We start from the raw sequence: 15992 nt of genomic DNA, 5'->3' as shown, positions 1-15992 counted from the left end.
AGCGCTTACGGGAAAATTTGCAGGACAGTCCAACGCTCATGCTTGGAGAGTTGGTAACACACTGGGCGACGCAGCCTCAGGGCTGTTCTATACTGCGTGCACTTGCTACGCCGTGCCCGGCAGTTTTAGTTGGCTGAGGTTAGTCAGCCTTTCTATAATGGTGCCGCGCACGGCAGTGAGCGTGGAACCAGCCGACAGGGGGGAAAATTAAGAAAATAAAGAATTTGCGCCGCTTACCGCCCGCTGAAATGTATGTGTATGTATGATGTTAACAAACAATTTACTAAAGTATTTATTTCAAAGCTTATTTAACACACACAAATACATACAGTACCTCACAAGCTCACAGCATACACATCACAGCATACACACAAAAAGTGTGTGTCACGTGCACGGCCGCACACACTAAAGATCGGCCCTTAGTTGTATTACAGCCTCAGGTTATGTAATATCCAGGTTACCTCCTTCATATCAACATTGGCCAAAAGGGAGGAACTGAAGCAGCTTTACTGAATATTAAGGACAAAGAGGAGTATACACATCTACATGCAGCAGAAACTATCTCTCCCTAGCACAGTGCCTGGGAAATGTTACTGTCTTGTTTCTAATCTGCACAGCATGTGACACGTGATCCGTTTTGAAGTCTAAAAACTACAACTCCCATGATCCCCTTAGTGTGAGCATGCGCAGTAGGACACAGAGCTGTGACCTGGATGTAGTCAGTGTCTCCACTTCCGGGAAAGAGAAGATGAAGAAATAAAGCGGTGGATGAAGCACACAGGAGCTTTTTCTGTAAGTAACTTACTTTGTATTCAAAGCATCAGAGCAGGTATATGCAAACACGTGGCGTTTCAGGACAGACACGTCCTCTCCTCAGACCATACACCTTACTGCAATAGTGAAACTAACAAGTATATACACCCCTAGGGGTTACACAATCACGTCATACCCATCACCTGTGTTTACAGCCGGGCAGCCACTGCAGCCTCAGTACTTCCTGGTTGATGTTTGACGTCATTGCAGCTTCATATGACGCTGATGACGTCACGTCGCTAAGCAACCAGGAAAACCAATAACAAAATAGAGAATCACACAGGGATGGCTCAGCACACTTACTGAACTGTGGAGAAGTCAAATTGCATAAGTTACACTTAAGTAACAGTAAATTAAAGCAATATGTGTGCACTATATTGGTGTCATAAAGGATATTTAATTTAATGACTATAAATTAGTCGGAAGAGCTGGGAGCTGCCATGCTGATATTTTCTTTCATGATTTTTCTGCGAAAACGAAGGCGTTAAAGCTGAAAAGGAGCAAGTTAAAAGATGGTTCAATGTTATGAGCTTACAGTAAAAAGCAGCATTATTACACACATTTATCTGGGCATAAGATAACAAGGCAAACTACAAACCATTAGGGATATATAGATTAAACGGGTGCACAAACTTCTTGAGCTGCGTCCCCCTGCCGGGGAGCTGCAGCGTTTGCGCTCCCCCTCTACAAGGACTCTGCATCAAATGACGCCGCAGGTCATGTGACGTCACGTGACTCAGCCGCATCATTTAATGCGCGTTGCCACGGTGCCGCGTTGCCGATGACCCGACCGACACCAGGTAAAGGAGTTACAGAGGCCTCACGCCTCCCCCGCCATTTCATTTAAATGCAGTTGGGAAGAGCGCAGGGCCCCTGTAACAGCCGTGCCCCCCCGTAGAAATTCTCCCACCCTCCAGTTTGCTCACCGCTGGATTAAAAGACATAACTCCTATTATAGATATTGAAGACACAGAGGCACATAGGCTAGATCATAAGTGTTATCTAATAGCTTATCAATAATAATAGAGTAGACTTAAGTGGGCTAAACAGAATAGTAGAATCCATAGCAGTCGTGGGCCAGAATGACAAAGGTTTAAACCTGTGTCTCTGGTATATCCACCCGCATATATCTGGATTAATATTAGAAGCTGACCTTACCCCAGGAACCAGTTTAGTTCAAGTCCCAATACTTACTTTGACGGAGATGCTGCTGCTGGAGAAGCCCCATGAGACAGGACCAGGGCTCGGGAGCGAGCACACGTCAGTGGAACACATATGAATATAAATATATGTTCCACTGACTGCATTACACAGGGATTTTAGTGAACCCTCGAGCCGTAACTTCACCAATCAGCCTTTTCTCCTTGCTAGCTATCCTAAGCACTCCTTTTCCTCTCACCCCACACAAATCGTTCCCCGTTTTAGGATTTTTTTCAAGGCCTTATTTAACCAGAGGCAGCTGTTGACATTATGGATAACTTTGGTTGCTGTCATTTACACGACTTTACCTAGTTTACTGGGCAACTAATGCAAAATCTATATTCTCCAGACTATTACTCTGACAATTACCATCACTTATTGTTTTTCCAAATCCTTGCAAAACCTCCTGAAACTACTGAAGAAACAGAAATATTCATTTTATTTAACCCCCAAACAGCTTGTCAAATTATTTCCCCAATACTCCCTCAAGAGAAGAGTTACCCGTCTCACATGGTTTCTCTTACTGTGTTTCTATTGCTGTTTGTGTTCTCTGTCCCCCTTTCTCCCACACCCTTTATTTGCCTCCCAGGTACTGATCTGCAGGGGGTTATTTTTCCTTATCCACTTTGCCTCCTCTGTTTACCAAACACTAGATTCACTAAAGTGCAATAGCCTCAATTGCACTTTAACAGCCTCTCAAGTAAATGGCAATGAGCATGTGATCACAGCAGCTCTTTGCACCTCTCCCCTCTCTCCTGTCTTCTCCTCACAGCCTTGTTCAGCACCATTGCTGCTTGTATGTTGCCTTAGGCCTCGGACATGGTCAAAAAGACCGTGCTGAGGCGCGCTCAGCCGCGCTGAGGGGAAACATTATCCCTATCAGCGTGGCTTTAGACGGCGCTTCCGCAGGCGTGCGGAGGCATGTGGAAATGGCAAGTTTAAATTTTGCCGCTCAGGGAAGCAGGGCTGATCACGTGACTGCCAGAAGCCAATGGCAGTACGTGACGTCGGTGCCGTGACGTGACGCCCTATCCCCGCCTCCAGGCCCGGCTCCCACCCGGCACACAAGCGCTCTCGCTGACTCTCATGCAGGGACACGAAAAATCTCCTGCTTGAGCAGGAGAGCATGAGCGTCAGCGCTGCTCAGCGCTCTTCACTACACTATCTCACAGGCCTTAGGCTACAGCCCCAGTGGTCACTGCTGCACACGCGTCTGACTGCCTGGCAAAACATGCACGGGTCAAATCCACAATCTGTGGAGCGATGGGATGCGCGCGTGGGGGGGGAGGCGTGGCCATGAACTACCTCTTCGGTGAGGCGTCGCCATGACAACGCGGCGTCAAATGGCAACGCGTCACATGACATCATATGACGCCGCAAAGCTCCGAGCCGGTACGGGAAGGGGGCCGCAAACAGAAAAGTTTTGCGCACCGCTGGTATAGACATTGCTCTCCATTAACTTCTGTTCACCTCAAAAGCTGCAGAGAAGTAAGAAAAGACAAGTCACATTATTAACAACTTGTATCTTTTTTCAGCTTTTCCTTTATAAAATAGCCATTACTTTGAGACCTCACTAACTCTCCCAATTTTAGGTTTGTAAATTGTGCGAGAAACGAGGAAGAACAAAACCTTGTGGCGTTGCAGTACCACAGGAAAATCTACTACAGAACCTACACAGACCTCCCCCCACACACAGAGCTCCTGGTCTGGTATGGAGATGAATATGGGAAAGAGCTTGGTATCAAGAGGGCACACTGTGGAAAAGTAATGCGCCAGCACCAGGTAATCAGGAATATGTGTGTTATGTGGTTTTTACGTCTCTATTGTTTTATTAATGATGTTAAATTACAAATAGTGATAGATCTGCATACACTATTACGGGTCAACTAGAACTTAATATCACTAAACCTGACTTGAGTCAAAGGGCCGGATACATCAAGCTGCGATAACCAAAACTCCTTTATCACCGCCCATAAAAAAGCGCCTTATTGTTACCGTGCAATGAATCAACGTAGCAGCTCCAAAAATAAAGCACTTTTTATCGGACCCGTCAGATCCGACACAAAACAGGCATAATATCACATTTTCAAGTAAAAACTAACATACGTCAAGTTCCAATATTTATCAGAACGGAATGAATGGCAGAAATACCGCAAATATTTTATCACCTACTCCAGGCTGGGGCTCATTGAGAGGCATCAGCGTGCCTCAGCACGGGTCAGCGCCTAAGCGCTGACCCTAGACGCAGCCTTAGGGCTGTGACCCGCTGCGCCCAGCAGGGGAATCCTCCCAAGCTGGTCCCATTCCCCCCCCCCCCCCCCCCGCTGCTGGCTCACTACGCACTGTGACGCGTGAGCCGCCAGGGCATGCAAGAAAATTGTGATCCCGAGTGGTGACGCGTCACGTGGTGCGCTGATGAGCCAATCAGCGGTGGAGCGGGAGCTGTCGGACAGCTTCCTACACAAGGTAGAGGTGTGTGTGTCAGCGTGTGTGTGTGTGTGTCAGCGTGTGTGTGTGTGTGTCAGCGTGTGAGTAGGGCATTTGTGGGGGGAGGGAGCTGCTTACCTTCTGGCAGCCCGCAGCAGCTCTCTCCTGCAGCCCGGGAGCCCGAGCCCGTGGAGGGAGGGGGGGGGGGAGTAGCGGGTCCCTCCGCTCAAACCACGCCCCCCTGGCTCCCGCTCCCTACAGACTGCATATCGCGGTCTGTGTCTGTCAGCGCCCCGTCTGTCTGCAGTGCGGGCGCTCTGACTGAGGGAGCGGGGCCTTAGCCTTATGTTGAGGGCATGGTCAGCGCTTACCCGCTGAATTGTGTGCACGTTTCCCAGTGAGCCCCTGCAGCCGCAATGGGAGCGGCTTTAGCAGGGGCTCACGCATGCTTCCGCAGGCTTGCGGAGGTGGAGGAGACAGTGGGATTTAAATTTGCGCGCTGAGGTGAGCGGAGGGCCGGTCACGTGAGCGGTTCGCCCAATGAGGGCGAACCTGCTCCGTGACGTCACTGGACCGCCCCCAGAAATGCCCCCGGACGGCACACAGACTAAGGCCAGAGAAAGCACCCGCTTTCCCTCAGCCTCCGCACGGCTGAAGTCCCTATGAACTCAGCCTTAGGCTACAGCCCCAGTGGTCACTGCTGCACACGCGTCTGACTGCCTGGCGGCGCAAGCACGGGTCAAATCCGCAATCTGTTGTCTATGTGGAGCAATGGTTTGCGCGGGGGGGGGGGGGGCCTGGCGTGGCCATGAACTGCCTCTTCGCGGACACGTCGCCATGTGACGTCATGACGTCATATGAAGCCGCGAAGCTCTGAGCCGTTAAGGGAAGGTGGCTGCGAGCAAGGGTGGCCAAATCAGAAAAGTGTTACGCTGTGCTCACCACGGACAAGGAGGGACCCCGAAACTGCACCCACAGCTACGGGGACACGCCTGGAAAGTGGAAAATAGGTGTCTGGAACCGTCTGGGAGTATAAGATAAAGCAAGATACTCGCCACACGAGAAGGGAGGTTCCAGATGATAGGTGGTACCGAGAGCCTGGGGTCCAGAGCCGGGAGGTAGGTCGGAATCCGCAAACCGAGGTAAAGGGGTCGGGGTGTCCAGAAGGTCAGGATACAGACCAGGGGTCTCCAGGAGGTCAGGATACAGACCAGGGGTGTCCAGGAGGTCAGGATACAGACCAGGGATAGAAGACCAGAGCGGATCCACAGCCAGGCCGGTTCGGTACGCAAGGGATCACTAAGGAGACAAAGAGACAGGAACTGAGGCAGGTACGACCGTGGTTAACACAGGTCATACAAAGCTATGCTCAGCCAAATGTTGAATGGCTGAGCAAGGTATAAGTAGGAGGAAGGACCAATAGGGAGAGGGGGAGTAACGAGGGAGCGGCCCCAGGGAAGATAGGGATTGGTAGGGAGACTTACCACAGCTGTACTAGATGTGCAGCTTGTGAGTGGTGCACGCATCAGGCGTGTGCACTGCGCAGGAGAGGCGCGCGCGGCCTCAGTTGGGGGCGGGAGTTCCCCCTGAGGGAGGACTTAAGTCCTCGGCCGTGCGCACGCATGCGCGAGGTCAGCAGCCGCTGTGGGAAGCGGAGGAGAGGGGAGATCCCGCGGCGGCGTGGGGGCACAGCAGGAGCGGCGGTGAGTACAGTCGCGGGGGGAACCCCTTTAGAGGGAGGTATTCCCCCAGACCTCACAAAAAGTTTGCGCACCTCTGGTATATACAGCTCAACCCCATTATAAAGCGATCCGTTACGTGACTCCGCTTATAACGCAATGCAAGTATTCCTTTTCCTCTCATCCCACACAAGTCTTTCCCCGTCTTAGGAACACAGGGCCATTTTTTTCAAACCAAGAAAAACCGTCTGGCGACTCCAGGTATAAACACCTTATGATAGCCTGTATATGGTTGATAAGTGGAGTAAGGAAAAAGCCTAATGGAGGTATGGGGTTAAAGCTGTGCGCAGTCCCGTTCCCAATATATGGTGGTCTCCTAGTCATGTCTTGTTAGTATCTGTTTTATGTAGCTTAATAAATTGATTTTACCATCCTACCTGGTGAGTCTGACATCTATAGGAGCCGCGCTGGCATCGATCTTCCATTTTCTTGCCATTTTTTTCGAAGCCTTATTTAACCAGAGGCAGCTGTTGACATGACGGATAACTTTGGTTGCTGTCACCTACACTACTTTACCTAGTTTACTGGGAAGCTAATGCAAAATCTATATTCTCCAGACTATTACTCTGTGACCATTACCATCACTTATTGTCTTTCCAAAACCTCCCGAAACTACTGAAGTTACAGAAATATTCATTTTATTTATCCCCCAAACAGCGTGTCAAATTATTTCCCCAACACCCCTTCAAGAGAAGAGTTGCCCATCTCACATGGTTGCTCTTACTGTGTTTCTGTTTGTGTTCTGTATCCCCCTTCCTCCCACTCCCTTTATTTGCCCTTCAGGTACTGATCTGCAGGGGGTTATTTTTCCTTATCCACTTTGCCTCCTCTGTTTACCAAACACTAGATTCACTAAAGTGCAATAGCCTCAATTGCACTGTAACAGCCACTCAAGTAAATGGCAATGAGCATGTGATCACAGCAGCTCTTTGCACCTCTCCCCCCACTCCTGTCTTCTCCTCACAGCCTTGTTCAGCACCATTGCTGCCCGTATGTTGCCTTAGGCTACGTCCCCAGTGGTCACTGCTGCACGCGCGTCTGACTGCCTCGCAGCGCATGTACGGGTCAAATCCGCGATCTGTGGTCTATGTGGAGCGATATGGGGGGGGGTTGGTGTGGCCACGAACTGCTTCTTCGGCAATGCGTCAAATGGCAACGCTTTGCCATGCCGACGCGGTATAACATGACGTCATATGAAGCTGCAAAGCTCCGAGCCGTTAAGAGGAAGGGGTCCGCAAACAGGGGGGAGAGCTGACAGGGGGGGACCAAAATAGAAAAGTTTGCGCACCTCTAGTATATACATTGCTCTCCATTAACTTCTGTTCACCTCAAAAGCTGTAGAGAAGAAAGACAAGTCACATTATTATCAACTTGCATCTTTTTTCATCTCGTCCTTTATAAAATAGACATTACTTTGAGACATCACCAACTGTCCCAATTTTAGGTTTGTAAATTGTGCGAGAAACGAGGAAGAACAGAACCTTGTGGCGTTGCAGTACCACAGGAAAATCTACTACAGAACCTGCACAGACCTCCCCTCACACACACAGCTTTTGATCTGGTATGGAGATGAACGTGGGAAAGAGCTTGGTATCAAGAGGGCACGCTGTGGAAAAGTAACGCGCCAGCACAAGGTAAACAGGAATATGTGTGTTACGTGGTTTTTACAGCTCTCTTGTCTTAGTACTAACTAGCTGAGAGACCCGGCGTTGCCCGGGATGTAAATGCGTAATAGGTAGTATTATTTATAAATGGTGGAACAATAGGTGACTATTTGTTGTAAAGGTTGGATAATAATGTTGAAAAGAAAGATGGAAGAAAATGTAATACGATGTTGTATAAAAATGGTTTATTGTAAACACACCACAGTACAATGTATATTTTGGTGACATAAGTGATGTGAAAATGTGAGGCGTGTCCTGCTAGGGTGTGAGCGTGTGTGAGGCGGCAGGTGGGTGTTCAGTACGGGTGGCGCATGGGTAGTGAGTGCTGGCTGTGAGTCGGGGTCCTGCTAGGGTGTGAGGCGGCGGGTGTGTGGCGAGTGCGGGTGACAGCTGGTCAGTGATATTGTTGCGTAGGGGCAGGATGCGGCAGGTGTGTGTCGAGTGTGTGGGGTGGGTGAGAGGCGGCGGGTGTGTGTCGAGTGGCGGGTGTCTGTTGAGTGCGTGCGGCGGCTGTGTGGCGCAGGGGTGTGAGTGGTGGGCGGGTGAAAGGCAGAAGTGCGGGTGGGCGAAAGGCAGAGGCAGGAGGGCGGACGAAAGGCATTGAAGGAGGGGAGGTGAGGTCGGAGGGGTGGTGGGGGGAGGTGAGGTCGGAGGGGTGGTGGGGGGAGGTGAAGGGGGGCGGAGGGGAGGTGAGGAGGATGGGTGGTGAGGGGGGGATGGTGAGGGGAGGTGAAGGGGGGGCGGAGGGGAGGTGAAGGGGGGGCGGAGGGGAGGTGAAGGGGGGGCGGAGGGGAGGTGAAGGGGGGGCGGAGGGGAGGTGAAGGCGGAGCAGAGGTGAAGGGGGTAGGTGGGAAGGGTGGAGGTGGGGGGCTGGGGGGGAGGTGAAGGGGGGGTGAGGGGAGGTGAAGGGGGGGTGGTAAGGGGGGGAGGTGGTGGGATGGGGGGAGGTGGTGGGAAGGGGGGGAGGTGGTGGGATGGGGGGGAAGTGGTGGGATGGGGGGGAAGTGGTGGGATGGGGGGGGGAAGTGGTGGGATGGGGGGGGAGAAGTGGTGGGATGGGGGGGGGAAGTGGTGGGATGGGGGGGGGGAAGTGGTGGGATGGGGGGGAGGTGGTGGGAAGGGGGGGAGGTGGTGGGAAGGGGGGGAGGTGGTGGGATGGGGGGGATGTGGGGGAGGTGATGAGGTGGTGGGAAGGGGGGGTGTGGTGGGAAGGGGGGGGAGGTGGTGGGAAGGGGGGGAGGTGGTGGGAAGGGGGGGAGATGGTGGGAAGGGGGGGGAGGTGGTGGGAAGGGGGGGGGGTGGTGGGAAGGGGGGGAGGTGGTGGTGAGGGGGGGGGGGAGGTGGTGGGGAGATGGGAGGTTGTAAGGGGGGAGTGAAGGTGGGGGTGAAGGGGGGTGGGGGTGGAGGTGGGGGTGAAGGGGGCGGTGAATGTGGGGGTGGAGGGGAGGTGAAGGTAGGGGTGGAGGGGAGGTGAAGGTAGGGGTGGAGGGGAGGTGAAGCGGGGGTGGAGGGGAGGTGAAGCGGGGGTGGAGGGGAGGTGAAGCGGGGGTGGAGGGGAGATGAAGCGGGGGTGGAGGGGAGGTGAAGGGGGGGGGGAGGTGGAGGGGAGGTGAAGGGGGGTGGAGGGGAGGTGAAGGGGGGGGTGGAGGGGAGGTGAAGGGGGGGTGGAGGGGAGGTGAAGGGGGGGGGTGGAGGGGAGGTGAAGGGGGGGGGGGTGGAGGTGAAGGGGGGGTGGAAGGTAGGTGAAGGGGAGGGGTGGAGGTGAAGGGGGGGGGGTGGAGGGGAGGTTAAGGGGGGGTGGAGGGGAGGTTAAGGGGGGGGTGGAGGGGAGGTGGAGGGGAGGGATGTGGAGGGGAGGTGGAGGGGAGGGATGTGGAGGGGAAGTGGAGTGAGGGGTGGGTGAGGGGAGGTGAAGGCCGGTCACTCACCCGTCCGGCAGCTCCCACGTGGATCTGAGGCGGGAGGCAGCGTGTTGTGGCCGCTCCCCCGCTGTGTCCCTGGCGCGCGCTCGCTCACTTCGCTCCCCCGCTGACTGTAGCGGTGCCGGGGTGGGTGGAGGGGAAGTGAGTGAGGGAAGGTGAAGGGGGGTGAGGGGAGGTGAAGGCCGCTCCCTCACCCGTCCGGCAGCTCCCTCACCCGTCCGGCCGCTCCCTCACCCGTCCGGCCGCTCCCTCACCCGTCCGGCCGCTCCCTCACCCGTCCGACCGCTCCCTCACCCGTCCGGCAGCTCCCTCACCCGTCCGGCAGCTCCCTCACCCGTCCGGCAGCTCCCACGTGGAGGGGGGGGGGGGCGGGGTGAAAGCGCGGGAAACAGGGAGAGGCGGAGGAAGAGGCGAAGGAAGAGGCGGAGCCTCCGGGACCGGTGGGGAAGAGAGCGGGAGATGTGCTGCTAACACTGTGAGCCCCGCTAATGTATGTAACACCGTGTGTGTGTATAGTGATGTGTGTGTGTGTGTGTGTGTGTGTGTGTATAGTGATGTGTGTGTGTGTGTGTATAGTGATGTGTGTGTGTGCGTGTGTATAGTGATGTGTGTGTGTGTGTGTGTGTGTGTGTGTGTGTGTGTGTGTGTGTGTGTGTGTGTGTATAGTGATGTGTATAGTGATGTGTGTGTGTGTGTGTGTGTGTATAGTGATGTGTGTATAGTGATTGTGTGTGTGTGTGTGTGTGTGTGTGTGTGTGTGTGTGTGTGTGTGTGTGTGTGTGTGTGTGTGTGTGTGTGTGTCCCCTTCACTCCGCCTCAGGCCAATGAGAGGTGTGCGGGGGCGGGCAGCCCAAGGGAGCAATCTCATTGGCCTGGCCCAAGGTCCAATGAAATTGCCGCTAGGGACACGGGGAGGGGCACACGGAGACACATACAGACCCGGACACATAGGACACTTTCAGAAATATATAGTAGATGTTAAATTACAAATAGTGCTAGATCTGCATACACCATTACGGGTCAACTAGAACTTAATATCACTAAACCTGACTTGAGTCAAAGGGCCAGACTTGAGTCATCAAGCTGCGGTAACCAAAAATGCCATATCACCGCCCATAAAAAAAGCGCCTTATTTTATCGTGCAATGAATCAGCGTTGCAGCATCAAAAATAAAGCACTTTTTGTCGGACCCGTTAAAAGCATCAGATCCGATACAAAAAGGGAATATTATATATTTATCGGAACGGGATGAACGGCAGAAATACCGCAAATATTTTATCGCCTACTCCAGGCTGGCGTTGGCCCTGTCTTTCCTATGTATATAATGGCCAATATACTGCCCATTATATACATAGGTGAAAAGAAAAACAAGCTCAAATAATATTACTAATAAATCAAAATAACACAGATGATATACTACCCTTAATGAGTGGAGCTCCCGACGTAGAATTCAAACCAGATTCAATCAGCAAACTAAGGAGAAACGGGTGCGCAAATCACATCAGGACATGAAAAGAAAGTGAAAACACAAAATAGTGCAATATTGTCACCCTCAACAGATAATTTCAGTGTTGAAGGTTCTATAAAATTTGCACTCACGTGTTTAACGTGAAATGTGGTGGTTATTAAAAGTTGTGGTTATTAAAAGTTACCAACTTATGTCTCCAGTCGGGTACTCCAGATCCATATAGAGGGGGGAAATCCATATACAAAAAAGGGAAAGCAAAAATAGTATAGTACTGGTTTTAATGTTAAAAACACAAAGTATTCCACTTACATAAGTGCCTTTGTTTGAGAGCATTCAGACCACTCTGGGTCATATGGTCAGACAAAAATATTCACAGCAGCAGCATCCGCTGCACGGCCGTCACAGCAGGTACTGGGCTGATTAAAGTTGTCCTCCACTCTGGATGTCATCAACAAGGGCTTCTTAGTAATCACTGATTCACCCAATGTGCATTTCCACTGCAAAGTCTTCATCAGGGGCTATGCTTACGCCTATAGGGGAAACATGTTATATATATATATATATATATTCATGTGTATATGTGTTGGAGTTTTGAGCTAACGGGGAATGTGTGTGTTAATTTAATACCTTGGGGATGGTCGGGACCGGCAGAGATTCGGGGCCCGGCCGCAACAGGCCATCAGAGGCAGGCCTCCTCACTGTGTCCCACGCGAGCTTCCAGTCAGCACGCACTGGAAACTTAGGCGCACTGACGTCAGAGGAACCCAGCGCTCTGCTGTCACAGTCTGGGACAGGAAGGCCTTCATCTGATGCAGAGCCGGGGCCCAGCCGCGACCGGTAGCCACTTTCATTGGTGTTTTGCAGCTAGTGAGATTTCCTTTTAAATCGTTAAATATTATGATCCACTTATATATGTATGCTCTACTACAGGGGGGCGCAAACTTTTTTCCCTGCGCCCCCCTGCCGGCTGTCCCCTCAATCCCGCACCCCCACCAACCCCAACTTACCCGCGCTCCGGCGTAATGGCAACGTGACGTCACATGACCTCGCAGCGTCATTTTGACGCCGCGTTGCCATGGGCAGGGAGGAAGCCGCCGGAGCCACGGTAAGTTAGGTTTACAGAGGCCCTGCAGCTCCCCCGGCACTTAATTTAAGTGCCTTCGGGAAGCGCGCGGGGCCTCTGTAAACCCCGCGCCCCCCGTTGGCAGCCCCCCAGTTTGCCCACTGCTGCAGTCGCGCACATCTACTCTCCCGGCCCTAATGCTGCACATGTTGTGCTAAACCCTTCATTTTTACAATGCATCTACAGTTCACTTTCATCCTGAACTTTATGTGATATAACAACTTACCTCTCCTGCATGACCTTTTGTAAGACAGTTTGTGTAACGGTGACTTTTTGAAGTGAAACCTCTTTGCTGGCACCTATAGAGTTTTGACAGGAAAAATCTTTTGTGTTGTAACAGAATTCCATGACGGAAGTGATGTCATGCTACTACTTTGCACGTGCACATGCGAACGCCACACCCGCGCATGCGCAGACCTCGGCACCGTGCAAAGGCATGGCCAACACCATGCGCAGCCAGCACGGCGAGCATGCGCAGGAGCGGCTCGCACCACGCGTGTGCAGACCCGTCCAGCACCCCACGCATGTGCAGGTCCCCATAAGTCGTCCGCAAGTTCCATAATCAGCCGCCTAGAACCCATCCAATGACTGGCCCACACCGAACACACCTCTGTCACAACTTCCATGCTCAGATAACTGTACCACACCAAACTTTCTCACTAAACCATCAAAGGGTGGGCCAACTCCCAATGCTACACACAAAAACAAAATGAGTCACACAGTCATACTCACTCACATACACACAGTCACACATACAGTCACACACACAGTTACACATACACACACACATACACACATCACAGTTAGTATAAATTTAGAGGTGCAAATAGCTATAGCGGGGTGGGGGTGCTGAGCACGCGTGTTCTATGTCAAACTTCTTTGCATTTTCTCACTGAAATTGTGTTTGGATTTTAAATAAAAACATCACCATCACAAATACAATTTGTGACAAAGGACAAAGAAGTTTCACTTAAAATGCACGTGCCTGGCACACTTTTATTTTTGATAACTAATGCCTAATTTCACCTAATTTTCTAATTATGTATTTTTTTGGTCTCGTCTAGTACAAAGACAAGCTCCAATAATCCACCCATTTCAACCCTGCAAATTTGCTTTTAGCAGTCAGGATTACCTCCTCAAACATCTGAAGTTCAAACACCCAAATGAGTATATGGAAAAGATGAGGACAGAACAATCTTGCAACATTCCAATTAATATGACAGAAAATGCATCTTTCAACCAGTCAAGGCAATTAATAAACAATGTAACTGCTTCTCATTCCCAAAAATGTATATTAGCAGCAGCCACCGGAAAAGATCTTGGAGAAAGTGGGAATAGTCTTACTTGGTTATCAGATCAGAACGCGCAGAAGAGAACACAGACCAGTGAGAGACGGCATGTATGTGGGGAATGTGGGAAGGGATTTAGTCAGTTATCCGGCCTGGACACACACAACAGGACACACACAGGGGAGAAACCGTATGTATGTGGGGAATGTGGGAAGGGATTTCGTCAGTTATCCCACCTGAACAGACACAAGAGGACACATACAGGGGAAAGACCGCATGGATGTAGGGAATGTGGGAAGGAATTTAATGACTCATCCAGCCTGAACAAACACAAGAGAACACACACAGGTGAGAGACCGCATTTATGTGGGGAATGTGGGAAGGGATTTAGTCAGTTATCCGACCTGGACATACACAACAGGACACACACAGGGGAGAAACCGTATGTATGTGGGGAATGTGGGAAGGGATTTAGTCAGTTATCCCACCTGAACAGACACAAGAGGACACATACAGGGGAGAGACCGCATGGATGTAGGGAATGTGGGAAGGGATTTAGTCACTCATCCAGTCTGAACAAACACAAGAGAACACACACAGGGGAGAGACCGTATGTATGTGGGGAATGTGGAAAGGGATTTAGTCGGTTATACAGCCTGATCACACACAAGAGGACACATACAGGGGAGAGACCGCATGTATGTGGGGAATGTGGGAAGGGATTTAGTGTTTCATCCAACCTGAACAGACACAAGAGGACACACACATGGGAGAGACCGCATGTATGTGGGGAATGAGGGAAGGGATTTAGTCGGTTATTCAGCCTGAACACACACAAGAAGACACACACAGGGGAGAGACCACATGTATGTGGGGAATGTGGGAAGGGATTTATTGACTTATCCAGCCTGAACACACACAAGAGGACACACACATGTGAGAGACCGCATGTGGGGAATGTGGGAAGGGATTTAGTCAGTTATCCGGCCTGGACACACACAACAGGACACACACAGAGGAGAGACCGTATGTATGTGGGGAATGTGGGAAGGGATTTAGTCAGTTATCCCACCTGAACAGACACAAGAGGACACATACAGGGGAGAGACCGCATGGATGTAGGGAATGTGGGAAGGGGTTTAGTGACCTATCCAGCCTGATCACACACAGGAGAGACCACATGTATGTGGGGAATGTGGGAAGGGATTTAGTCAGTTATCCCACCTGAACACACACAAGAGGACACACACAGGGGAAAGACCGTATGTACTGTATGTGGGGAATGTGGGAAGGGATTTCGTGACTTATTCAGCCTGAGGACACACAAGAGGACACACACAGGGGAGAGACCTATCTCTAAATCCAGGCATTTTTAGTGATAACCAGCGACTAAGACGCTCACATATAAGTGCACATGTGTATCTGTGTCGCGCTTAATCACAATAAAAAGTGACTAGTTTATGGTGCATAAAACGAGAATTTTAAAAGGATAAAAAAGTTATAAATTTAAATGCAGGTTATTTGTATAATTATTCTTGTTGTTTTGTTTAAAGAAAAATGTTGTTCTTTATGTTTTATATTTCCGTGCTGTTGGTTCTAATATAATGTGCGTTTCCTATTATGCTGAAGCTGTATGTAGTCTCACTTAGCTTTGATTAAGAATAGTTTTGCCACGTCCATTGTGCTGCAGACGGACCCTCCGCCACTAGCCGCTTCTAATGTAAATGTTATTAATGTTTATGGGGTTAATTTAAGTGGTTTTAGTGGTTAGGCCCTGTTCACACAGCGCACTTCGCAACACTGTGCGCAAGTCCGCAAGCACTCGCCTCTGTCTTCTGGGCGATGTGTGATCATCCCTAGCAGTCGGAATGATGGGGGTGCGGGCGGTGGGGAGCATGAGAGTTTTCGTGGCAGACATTTGCTGGGTGCCGTTCCCCCCCTTTTTATTTATTTATTATGCTGCGGGCAGCGGGGACTGAAGAGCGGGGAGCGGAGGGGGGTGGGGGGGGCTGTGTAAACATAAAAGAAAAGCATGTGTGTGTGTGGCTGGAGCAGGTAGCTGCCGAGTCTCTGTTCACTTTCAGCAGCCAATTCATTGATTGGCTGCTGAAACTGACGTCACGCTGCTGCAGCCAGGAATCACACTTTCAAAAAACTCCTGCGACTGCAGCAGCGTGTACGCCATGCTTTGCAGCCAATGGTAGTTTCAAGAGTGAACACTACCATTGGCTGTCAGGGGTCGGTGACGAACATGCGCGCACGTCGCGAAGTGCGCAGTGTGAACGGGGCCTTAGAGTGAGGGGTTTTAAGATAAGGGTTTAAGGTAAGGGGGTAACAGGGGCTTAGC

At 51.2% G+C, this 15992-nt stretch overlaps 1 protein-coding gene across 1 annotated transcript; it reads left to right on the top strand.

Annotated features, from left to right (window-relative positions):
• Nucleotides 1-717: 717 nt before the first annotated feature.
• LOC142466783 (uncharacterized) lies at nt 718-15630 on the top strand. The gene is made up of 4 exons (XM_075572193.1): nt 718-792; nt 3606-3795; nt 7624-7813; nt 13421-15630. The coding sequence occupies exon 4, from the start codon at nt 13528-13530 to the stop codon at nt 14440-14442; it is 915 nt and encodes a 304-aa protein (XP_075428308.1). The 5' UTR covers nt 718-792; nt 3606-3795; nt 7624-7813; nt 13421-13527; the 3' UTR covers nt 14443-15630.
• Nucleotides 15631-15992: the final 362 nt, after the last annotated feature.

This window comes from Ascaphus truei, chromosome 15 (genome assembly GCF_040206685.1).
Source record: "Ascaphus truei isolate aAscTru1 chromosome 15, aAscTru1.hap1, whole genome shotgun sequence".
Lineage (NCBI taxonomy): Eukaryota > Metazoa > Chordata > Amphibia > Anura > Ascaphidae > Ascaphus > Ascaphus truei.
This window is presented reverse-complemented; position numbering and strand designations above follow the sequence as displayed.

Excerpts from the sequence above, each read along its gene's own strand:
- LOC142466783 (XM_075572193.1), top strand. The coding sequence starts at position 13,528 with ATGGAAAAGATGAGGACAGAACAATCTTGCAACATTCCAATTAATATG.